This window comes from Schistocerca piceifrons, chromosome 1 (genome assembly GCF_021461385.2).
Source record: "Schistocerca piceifrons isolate TAMUIC-IGC-003096 chromosome 1, iqSchPice1.1, whole genome shotgun sequence".
Taxonomy (NCBI): Eukaryota; Metazoa; Arthropoda; class Insecta; order Orthoptera; family Acrididae; genus Schistocerca; species Schistocerca piceifrons.
Genome location: NC_060138.1, coordinates 101538582 through 101550853, shown reverse-complemented (window position 1 = coordinate 101550853; position 12272 = coordinate 101538582). Strand labels below are relative to the sequence as shown.

Below are 12272 nucleotides of genomic sequence, written 5' to 3'. Positions count from 1 at the left end.
GTTTAGTTGAGGAACTGAAACTGAAGGGCTGAAACGATAAGGAATTAATGTCTAATGATGACAAGTACTCATCGAGATGACACACTTTCTTGATTTGTTAAAGAAATATATCAAAAAGCTGATTGTAAGTGTTTGAGGCAGTAAACCCTATTATGTGACTGACATGTGGAATGTGTTTGTTTTCATTTTTTTAAAGTTTTATCAAGCTGGATGAAGTCTTATGAGAACTGTTCACTCAGCAGCTATTTTGAAACGTGGAGAGTTTGTTTTTTTCAGCTAAATTATAATTCTGTGGAATATTTTTTGATAAAAATTAAGCCTCATACAAAAAGTAAGCCTCAAGCAGAATAAGTATTACACAAATTATATTTTACAACACCATTATCTAATACCAAAAATGTCAGTGTGTAGGTGAAGCTGTACTTACTGTTGGTCTGCAGCTGCTTAAATATATCGAAAAGATGTTCACTCTCTGAGGTGTTCAAATAAGGGACTTTCCTGCTAGGTATGACAATTTTTAATAGTTTTATTTCAACAATCATAACAAAACATTATGCTAATTTTGTGGTGGGTATAGCACTGTAAGCGGAGATAAGATAGGATGAGGATCCAAAATCTTCCATTTTATAGACTTGCAGGGTCTACTCTAGAAATGGAATTAAAATATTTAACAGTATTTGGTAACATAAAAATGGAAAATCTGGGATGGAACAGAAGCAGCACATGTTAGGAAAGACTGCTGTTCACCACATAGAGCAAGTGGTGAGCAACATACATGCACATTTAAAAGTAGAATAAGCTGTAGAATACAGTCCTTCTTCAGATTTAGAAAAACACACACATTCATACAATTCATTCAGTTAACACACACACACACACACACACACACACACACACACACACACACACACAATTACTGCTGTCTCTGAGACATGAGATCAGACTGAACGTAATAGTGATCTTGGCTGGAGTAGGTTGTGGGGGTACAGAAGAGGCATGTGGCAGGGAAGAGATGGATAGCAGGGTAGGGGTGGGAGAAGATGACAGTGGGCTGCTGGGTGTAGCACTGAGAGACTGTGCTGCCAAGAAGAAACGGGACTGGAAGAAACAGAAATGGGGAATGGACTATGGAGATGCACTGAGGAGGACAGAAGGGTGTGTGACGCTGGAGTAGGACCAAGGAAGATCATAGAAGCAGGTGGAGAAAAGGAAGAAGCAAATTTTGAGGCCAGGTGGTAACAGAAATGAAGGATATGTTGCAGAGACTGTTCCCAAATATGCAGTTCAGAAAACCTATTGTTGGTAGGAAGAATCCAGAAGCACACCATCTTGCACAGTATGCTGAGCAACTAGGTGAATAATGTATCTTTTGGTCACAGTGGCCATTCATGTGGACAGGAATATTAGCTGACACATTAGAAATCTAGATAATTCTAGAATTTAATAATAATACTGTTATGACCCTGTTCCCAAAATGCAACGAAAGCTTTTTATCTAACACATATAAATTAGTTTTATACAACCATATTTGATATAAAAATAAGGAATTGTGGAATATTTCTGGCAGTGAAATAATTTATTTAGGAATACCAACACATATGAGTTTAAGGGCGAACTTCAAGAACTGGTCATGATATGACAGTGTCTGTAAAAAATAAAAAAATACGAATATTTCATAATGTGATAGTTTAAGAGAAAATTTGACAATGTAGAGATGTGAGATTGCTTTATTCAATTAGTCATTTAGTAAGGTATATGTGTAGCACTACAGGAGCTCATAATAGACAGTGAAACATTTGCAATTAAGTGATGTACAGAGGTCCAGTGTAGTAATATATTGTATACATCAACTGTACATATAATGTTAACTGAAAAAAGTATTTTGGTTATAGAGACACAATGATTGCAATAGCAGAGACACAAGAGACTTTATAACCAGACTGAAGCAACTAAACTGATGCTCTTTAATTTTGCCAAACATTTGTCTACTACGCTCAAAAAGCTGTGTTGTACTTTTCTACATCAAAGCTTTAGACTATTTTGTGTTAAGAGCTTGCTGAAACTCAAGAAACATGCTGGTCTCTGAAATAATATGAGACAGTTATCCACATTTCAGAGGACAATTTCTTAATTTTCTAGATTGGTCTGATACAGTAAATTAAATAATCTGTAGGATCCATTTAGAATCTGAAAATAATGAATTTCATATTATTATTATAACATGTTATAGATTAACAAATAATAAATATTATAACCTATAAAGAGGCAACAGTGCTTACAATATTACCTAACATAACATATATGATGCACATGTAAATCGTGTGCAGATTTATTGTATGCACAACACACACACACACACACACACACACACACACACACACACAACATTAAGATCATGGTATCTGTCAGTCCAAATCTAACAATGTGCATGAGAAATTACACAATAAGTCTACAACAGCACAGCAGGAAAAATGCAGTAGTTTAATCACTACAGTATAAAAGGATGAGTGGATGAGATAGCCATTTTTAACACAGAGACTGGAGTCTTTCAACACACAAAAGTTTAAGAGTTGTATTACATTCGTTTCGTCATCAGGGAAGTTCTCCACTTACCTTTGCTTGACAGTAATGATCTTATAAGTGCATGTGGTGTTGTGTTTAGGCGCCTGCTTCTTGCAAAAATTGCCCCCCTTTCACCAAAGAAATTCAGTACCTGCAGATAAACTGTACTCGACTGTCTCAGCACAAGGAACCAGTTCTTGATGTACAATTAGAATGTGTCGAAAAGCTATCAGCATTGTTGTTTGACACTGACAGTTCGTCGTTTTTCTCATTAGCTCATCTTTTCTTCCCACTGTATGTCTTATCTCTTCATCTCAGGGTCATATTTGTGTTTAGTGCACTATCTATAATCAGGTATGAAAAGAAGTTTGTTTTCCCTGACCAGTCTCCACAAACACCCAAGTGACTTTCCTAATGTTCAGCTCATCATTTCTTGTAAACAGTCATCACTCATTGTGTTATAATTATCAACTCTTGTGTGAGAATGAGATGTGCAGTCTCTCGATTATTATCAACATCATCGTTCACCATCAATCTGGGTTGAGGGCTTGTTTAAGCTTCTGGACATAGATATCTTTATGTACAATGATAGAACCTTCTGCACACTCTTCATCCAACTCTGAACTTCAGTCTTCACTGAGCATTTGGATGTGCATGGAGAACTATCCTTTTCACAAGGCATTCTGTAAACTTGTTTCATTTTTTCAAAAATTAATGAATTCATTTTATTCACTTTCACTACAATGTTCACTACAGCTCTCTGGTCATCAAAATTACTACAGCTTTCTACAAAAATAACAGATTACACATGTATAAAAACAAATATACATCCAGTATGAAGTTGACTGAGTGGCTGAAACAATTAGTTTTTTTATTTTTTGGCAGAGAGGGAGCACAATCACTGTTTCCAACATGGCAGTGTTACTATGGCACCTACAACATATCAGTCCATAAACTTAATAGTCACACCACATTTTTTATACAAAATACTATCTTTTTTATTGCTAATGTTGTTTATGTTTTTGTTTCAGTTTCCCTTTCATTTTGATGAGCTATAGTTTCACATGATGTTATTCTGTTTTTGTTTCTTTCAATAATTTTTGTGTATGTGGTGATGTTGTTGTTGTTGTTGTGGTCTTCAGTCCTGAGACTGGTTTTATGCAGTTTTCCATGCTACTCTATCCTGTGCAAGCTTCTTCATCTCCCAGTACCTACCGCAACCTACATCCTTCTGAATCTGCTTAGTGTATTCATCTCTTGGTCTCCCTCTACGATTTTTACCCTCCACGCTGCCCTCCAGTACTAAATTGATGATCCCTTGATGCCTCAGAACATGTCCTACCAACCGATCCCTTCTTCTAGTCAAGTTGTGCCACAAAGTTCTCTTCTCCCCAATCCTATTCAATACTTCCTCATTAGTTATGTGATCTACCCATCTAATCTTCAGCATTCTTCTGTAGCACCACATTTCGAAAGCTTCTATTCTCTTCTTGTCCAAACTATTTACCATCCATGTTTCACTTCCATACATGGCTACACTCCATACAAATACTTTCAGATATGACTTCCTGACACTTAAATCTATACTCGATGTTAACAAATTTGTCTTCTTCAGAAACGCTTTCCTTGCCATTGCCAGTCTACATTTTATATCCTCTCTACTTCGACTGTCATCAGTTATTTTACTCCCCAAATAGCAAAACTCCTTTACTACTTTAAGTGTCTTATTTCCTAATCTACTTCCCTCAGCATCACCCGACTTAATTCGACTACATTCCATCATCCTCGTTTTGCTTTTGTTGATGTTAATCTTATATCCTACTTTCAAGACACTATCCATTCCGTTCGACTGCTCTTCCAAGTCCTTTGCTGTCTCTGACAGAATTACAATGTTATCGGCAAACCTCAAAGTCGTTATTTCTTCTCCATGGATTTTAATACCTACTCCGAATTTACTTTTGTTTCCTTCACTGCTTGCTCAATATACAGATTGAATAGCATCGGGGAGGGACTACAACCCTGTCTCACTCCATTCCCAACCACTGCTTCCCTTTCATGTCCCTCTACTCTTATAACTGCCATCTGGTTTCTGTACAAATTGTAAATAGCCTTTCGCTCCCTGTATTTTACCCCGGCACCTTCAGAATTTGAAAGAGAGTATTCCAGTCAACATTGTCAAAAGCTTTCTCTAAGTCTACAAATGCTAGAAACGTAGGTTTGCCCTTCCTTAATCTAGCTTCTAAGATATGTCGTAGGGTCAGTATTGCCGCACGTGTTCCAACATTTCTAGGGAATCCTAACTGATCTTCCCCAAGGTCGGCATCTACCAGTTTTTCCATTCGCCTGTAAAGAATTCGCGTTAGTATTTTGCAGCTGTGACTTATTAAACTGATAGTTCGGTAATTTTCACATCTGGCAACACCTGCTTTCTTTGGGATTGGAATTATTATATTCTTCTTGAAGTCTGTGGGTATTTCGCCTGTCTCATACATCTTGCTCACCAGATGGTAGAGTTTTGTCATGACTGGCTCTCCCAAGGCCGTCAGTAGTTCTAATGGAATGTTGTCTACTCCCGGGGCCTTGTTTCGACTCAGGTCTTTCAGTGCTCTGTCAAACTCTTCACGCAGTATCTTATCTCCTATTTCATCTTCATCTACATCCTCTTCCATTTCCATAATATTGTCCTCAAGTACATCGCCCTTGTATAAACCCTCTATGTACTCCTTCCACCTTTCTGCCTTCCCTTCTTTGCTTAGAACTGGGTTGCCATCTGAGCTCTTGATATTCATACAAGTGGTTCTCTTCTCTCCAAAGGTCTCTTTAATTTTCCTTTAGGCCGTATCTATCTTACCCCTAGTGAGACAAGCCTCTACATCCTTACATTTATTCTCTAGCCATCACTGCTTAGTCATTTTGCACTTCCTGTCGATCTGATTTTTGAGACGTTGGTATTCCTTTTTGCCTGATTCATTTACTGCATTTTTATATTTTCTCCTTTCATCAATTAAATTCAATATTTCTTCTGTTACCCACAGATTTCTACTAGCCCTCGTCTTTTTACCTACTTGATCCTCTGCTGCCTTCACTACTTCATCCCTCAGAGCTATGGTGATGTATGGCTCTTATACCATGAGTATAACTTATGCATATGTTGCTCGAACAGTCCATGGGTATACTGCCGGTTCATAGTGTCCAACGGGCACAATATTTCGGCGATCAGACTTATCTCAGGTATTTAAGGAACAGCTAGGCCAGTGACAGGTGACCTCAAATGTAGTCTAGCATAACACATTTGACACACTCACTGTTGTTAACATTGTTGCCGCCGTATAGCTGTACACTTAGTGCCCTAAGTGGTGAAAATGTCAGCCATTTATGAAAGTCATTGCTGTAGGAATAATGTTTTGTGACTTTCCTGCGTAATTTATGAAACAGTTATCAGATGATTGCATTTAATGCGTTATTAAAATATCAAGAGGCGTAAATGACTCTAAAGTAAATGCAGCAAGTCAAAACACATAAGCATAATGACGTAAGCAACAACGTATTCCAGAAGAAATATTTTCGAACTCATTTTGGATTTTTTATTTCGTTCTGCGCTTTTTTTTTCGATGATACCCAGATCTGCCTTAACAAAAAGCTAGAGCGTTTTTTTAAGAACCTGGATCCAATATTTTTAAAATTTGCTTCTCTTGACTAGTTCGTTTTCTGTGATTTTTGAATGGATATCCATTCTTATTATGATAGGCACTTTCCTTGCCACATAGTAATTTAGCACAAGGTTGATAGTTTCCCCTCTATTTCACATCAATTGATTTTGCAACACATGAATAATTTTAATTCAGATACTTTCATTTAAAAGTTGTCTGTTTAATTTTCCAGTGTTGGTGGATCTGATGTTTCTAGCTCTGATTTAGTAAAAATTCTGGAATTAGCTTATTCTATGTGTTCATTTATATTCCATTTGACATTTTATTATCACAGTTGTATGGCAATTTTCTCTTCAGTGAAATATGTGATGGTGTTCATAAAGTGAAAGGACAGTCTTGTCCTTCACAATATACCACCTATTTTATGCTCCTAAAAATAAATGTTAATCATCGCTAAAGGTCTACAAATTACAAGAGATTTTCAGCTATCTAATTATGTAATGTGATATTCATACCTTTCAGGAAACTTAAAGAAAAACAAATGTGTGCGCTTTAAACCCATCCCATTATTTACAGGATGTCTCATATTTTAGGCCAGAAATTTATGTCTCACTTTATTTGTTTTTGTCCAGTAAAATTAGATGAACCCAAGGTTTCTATAAAAGTGGTGGTACTGTCAACTGACAAACCATTGTATTCTGTTTAAAACTATTGCAAACTCTATAGTCGGATCTCTAAACTTCTGGTACAAAAGAAAACTATTTCTGTGTAGTGTTTGTGGTTAAACAGGGAAAACGGCTACAGCAAAAGGGAAATTGCAAATGCTTTCAGGTGTCACTAAAGAAGGACACGTTGTTAATTGGCAGAAGAAGCCAAGCCGGTGGCTTTCCTGCCATACTGTGGGGAAACGAGCAGCAAGTTAGGACGTGTGCTGCAGAGACATGGATTGAGACCAGTGTTCTGACCCGCCCCCAAGATACGAGATATGTTGCCCCCTGTTAAAGACGACACAGCTCTTCATGTGCGCGGTTTGTATTGCGTCCCTTGCGAGATTGCGACAGCGTCTATACAGGCCAGATTGTTACAGTTGCAGTGCGTTGTACCTAGCACAATTGTTGTTGTTGTTGTTGTTGTTGTGGTCTTCAGTCCTGAGACTGGTTTGATGCAGCTCTCCATGCTACTCTACCCTTGCAAGCTTTTTCATCTCCCAGTACCTACTGCAACCTACATCCTTCTGAATCTGCTTAGTGTATTCATCTCTTGGTCTCCCTCTACGATTTTTACCCTCCACGCTGCCCTCCAATACTAAATTGGTGATCCCTTGATGCCTCAGAACATGTCCTACCAACCGATCCCTTCTTCTGGTCAAGTTGTGCCACAAACTTCTCTTCTCCCCAATCCTATTCAATACTTCCTCATTAGTTATGTGATCTACCCATATAATCTTCAGCATTCTTCTGTAGCACCACATTTCGAAAGCTTCTATTCTCTTCTTGTCCAAACTATTTATCGTCCATGTTTCACTTCCACACATGGCTACACTCCATACGAATACTTTCAGAAATGACTTCCTGACACTTAAATCAATACTAGATGTTAACAAATTTCTCTTCTTCAGAAACGCTTTCCTTGGCATTGCCAGCCTACATTTTTTATCCTCTCTATTTCGACCATCATCAGTTATTTTGATCCCCAAATAGCAAAACTCCTTTACTACTTTCAGTGTCTCATTTCCTAATCTAATTCCCTCAGCATCACCCGACTTAATTAGACTACATTGCATTATCCTTGTTTTGCTTTTGTTCATGTTCATCTTATATCCTCCTTTCAAGGCACTGTCCATTCCGTTCAACTGCTCTTCCAAGTCGCTGTCTCTGACAGAATTACAATGTCATCGGCGAACCTCAAAGCAAGAGACATAGTAAACAAAGGGAGCTCGACAAGTCGGTACAGTATGAAAACACAAGACTCTTGGCTCATGCATCAACATTCTGGGACTCTGCTATAAGAGAGGCGGCTGAAGTTAGAATAAACAGCAGCAATTTCAACAGAGCTCAGGGCTACAAGAAGCAAAGGCAGATGCTTGTAGGGAGGCAGGAACGGCAGTTTCGAACGTGGCGCCGGCTCCTCGCGCCACCCGACGTCACTCGGTCTCGTAGTGGGCTGGACTTGTCCAACTCGCCTTTCGCGCATGCGTCGTTTCTGCTCTTCTCTGACTGGTCGCCAGCGGTTGTAATCGTAACTGTATAACCGGAAAATAGTGACAGCCCTGGCAGTCAGTAGTTTTACTCCTGATGACGATTGCAGAGCTAGCCACCGAAAGCTCGAGAATTTTATTGGAATTGATGCGGCTTGAAAACCGAGAAGATTTTATCCGGTTGAATATTGTTTGTCGCATATTTAATGTACGTGACTATGACGAAAATGACACTTTTTCAGTTTCACCAAAAATAAGGAAGAAGTGCAAACAAATGACTTGTTATCAAATATCTTGGAAGGCAACTTATATGGTACTTGGGAAATCAGCACATGGTAATGAGTTCAAAGCGACATGCATAGTATGAAATAGAATTATGGGTCTCTCTGAAGGAGGTGAATCAGATTCGAAGCAGCAAGCAAGGAGTGAGGGACTCAAATTCAACACGTGTTCATAACTTTAGTCTAAAGAAACAGTCCATCTTTATCACAAACTGAATCACCTGAAAGTAATCTTATTTCTGCTGCAGAATTTGCCCTTGTGTTTCACATAATCCGAGCTATTCGAGCATGGGTTGTTCCAATAAGTTAATGTCTGATATATTTTACGCTTCGAAAATAGTAAAATAAGTTTCATGTGCTGAACCAAAGCACCTGATTATGAATGTACTAGCCCCCAGATGTACGGTACTGCAGATATTGTGAAAGTACTCCACCATGAAGATCTGTACTTATCGATTGCATGTGTTGTCAAGATAATAGAGATATGTTTCGGTTATGTTTAACATACTTCACAGTGGAATATCGGATGGAAAACAAATTACTTGACTTCTACGAAACTGCAAATGAATGTGATAATATTATTCCTGAAAATGTCGCTAACATAATTAGTCAGAGTGCTTAAAGAATGTCTAAGATGGTTTCATACTCTGCCAACAATACTAATTTAAATTATGGCAGTCATACACCTGTCTTTAAGCTACCAGTAGTTGAATCTACAAATGAAAAAATTGGCATCTAACTGTTGTGTACATATTGTGCATAATACAACAAAACATGATAATGACTGTCTAGATGTTGATGTGGAATGTCTGAGTATGAATGTGTGTGGCCATTTCTCTGCGTCTGCAAAGAGAAGAGAAGATTTACAAAGGGGTTTCGAATTTATGAATGTTAAATGGAGAGAGATTCTAATCTATGCATCAACAAGCTACCTTTCTTTGGATGCTGCAGTTGATAGACTATCTTTCTCATAACTGGCTTGCTATTAAAAGTTATTTGTACTCAGTAAGGGAGGATTGTCCCAAAGCACTGTAGCAATATTTTGATCCTGAAGATGATACAAACAATGCTGTTGTTCTTCAGCAATAATTGTTGTAAAATGTATCAAGTAATTGGAAAAAGATAATACCTTTATTGTTAAAAAGTCTTTATGTGCATTTCAGCATCAATTCTAAAATTAGAACAGAGCAGAGAAGACAATTTTTTTAAAAATTTTCAGTTAGAAATAATTTGAAACATTTCCTAGGGTCTGACCGAAATAAAAGTGAAAAAGTTAAAATCCCACAAATTTTTATGAAAATAATGTTGCCAAAAGCCTACAAATAATGAACATGGAGAGGAAAATACAGTTCTGTGAGTTGTAACAAGTACTAGAGAAGCTTCATCTGACAAATGACACCAATATGGAAGAATTATATGAAGACATTTGCATCTGTAAAGGTGATTTACATGGAATTTATGGACGTGAACAAAGTCTGGTAGAAAAATCGACTGTTAATGTAAAGCAACATGGCACAGCTAACGTGAAACAGTTCAAAAAGATAGTGCCCTTTATTGCGATTTTTCCATGTTCCAATGCACCTACTGAATGTTTATTATATCTCATGGTGAATAAGTAGACAAATAGAAGAAACAGATGTTCAGCTTCTCTGATTAAGAGTGAGGTTCTGATTAGCATTAATAATAATATGTCATGCAAAGGATTCTATAATGTGGTTACAATGACGTTACACTCTTCAAATGAGCTAAATCTGGCATAAAATACTCTTGGAGGAATTTGTAAAGTGATGGCTGCCAACTTGAGGTAAATAACAGACACTTTAAAGTTACTTTAAAGATGATTTACTTAAATTATTCTAATAAATGATGAATAAGCATTAACTCAATTGTTGAATATCAAACCTTTTTAAATTTCTGACACATTTTTGACAACTGTTTAACATATCCAAGAACCTTATTTATAGGTATTTGTCCCTTTTCCATTGTTGCAATTGTGGCAACCCTGCAAATGTGTGTTCTTGTTACCACTGCAGAATATTACACAGAAAACGCTCCATTCCGTAAATACCATTACCCCTTATCACAAAACAATATAAGTGATATTAGTCACATAAATCATTATATTTAGCAGAGTAGCTTACTGGCTACATGGCGCACTGCAGTCACAGTGTGACTTACAGGTTGTTTAGCACATCACTGTTACTGACTAGCTTACTGGTTACTTGACATACTGATGTCACAGCATAGCTTACTGGCTATTTGGCACACTATTGTCAGGGTGCAGCTTACTGTCTGCTTGGTGAACAGCTGTCAAAATTTAGCCCACTGACTACTTGGCACACTGCTGTTACACTATAACTTACTGGATAGTTGATGCACAATGTAGCTTATGTCTAGTTGGTGCACTGATTTCATGGTATAGCTTAATAGCTGCTCCACAGATTGCTATCATATATAGCTTCCTGGCTACCTGGCAGACTACTGGCACAGTGTTGCTCACCATCAGCTTTGTGCACCATTGTCAGCGGAAAACCTACTGGTTGCTTGGTGCACAGCTGTCACAGTATAGTATACTGGCTACTTAATGCACTACTGTCTTAATGTAGTTTACTGGTTACTTGGCAAATTCCCATCACAGAGAAGCTTACTGGCAGCCTGGCACACTGCTGTCATATTGCTGCTTATTGCTGCTTGCTGGACATCAGTCACAGGGAAGTTTACAATCTGGTTCGCGCATCTCTATTATAGCACAACTTAAAGGATGCTTAGTGCATTATTGTCATAGTGTAGACTGCTGGATATCGTGGTGCACCTCTGCCACAGTATAGCTTTCTGTCTGCTAAGTGCTCCATTGTCACAGTGTAGCTTGTTGGCTACTTGACTCACTGTTATAACAGTATAAATTGTTGGCTACTTGGTGGACCACTGTCACAGGGTAGTTTACTGGATGCTTCACACACTGTTGTCACAGTGTAGCTCATGGCTGGTCAGAGCATTATTGTCACAGTGTAGACTGCTGGGACTTGGCTCACTACTGTGACAGTACAGCTCACTGTCTGCTAAGTGCACCATTGTGACAGTGGCTTACTGGGTACTTGGCTCATTGAAGTGACTGTGTAACTTACTGGCTACTTGGTGCACTGCTGTCACCATGTAGCTTGTTGGAGACTTGATACACTGCTGTCACGGTATAGTTTAATTGTTACTTGGAGCACTGTTGTTGCAGTGTTGCACACTGGCTACTTGGCGACCCAATGTCACAGTAAAGTTTACTGGCTACTTGGAAGTTCACTGTCACAACATGGCTTACTGGACACTTGATGTACCACTGTCATAGCGTAGTTTTCTGAATGCCTGGCACACCACTGTCAAAGTGAAGCTTACTGTCTGCTTGGTGCACAAGAGTGACAGTGTAGCTTACAAGCTACTTGGCGACCCACTGTGACAGTGTAGCTTACTGACAATTTGGTGTACTCTGTCACAACGAAACTTACAGACCACTTGGTGTACTTCTGTTAGTGTAGCTTACTGGCTACCTGGCTCACTGCTGTCACAGTGTAGCTTACTGTTTATGTGGCCCAC

General features: G+C 38.3%; 1 protein-coding gene across 1 annotated transcript in view; it reads right to left on the bottom strand.

Moving 5' to 3' along the window:
• Positions 1–2057: 2057 nt before the first annotated feature.
• Positions 2058–12272, bottom strand: part of LOC124777349 (odorant receptor Or2-like) — a 43044-nt gene continuing 32829 nt past the window's right edge. The window contains exon 5 of the mRNA XM_047252723.1: positions 2058–2187. Within this exon, the coding sequence (XP_047108679.1) occupies positions 2128–2187 (60 nt within the window). The 3' untranslated portion in view covers positions 2058–2127. The remainder of the gene's footprint in view (positions 2188–12272) is intronic.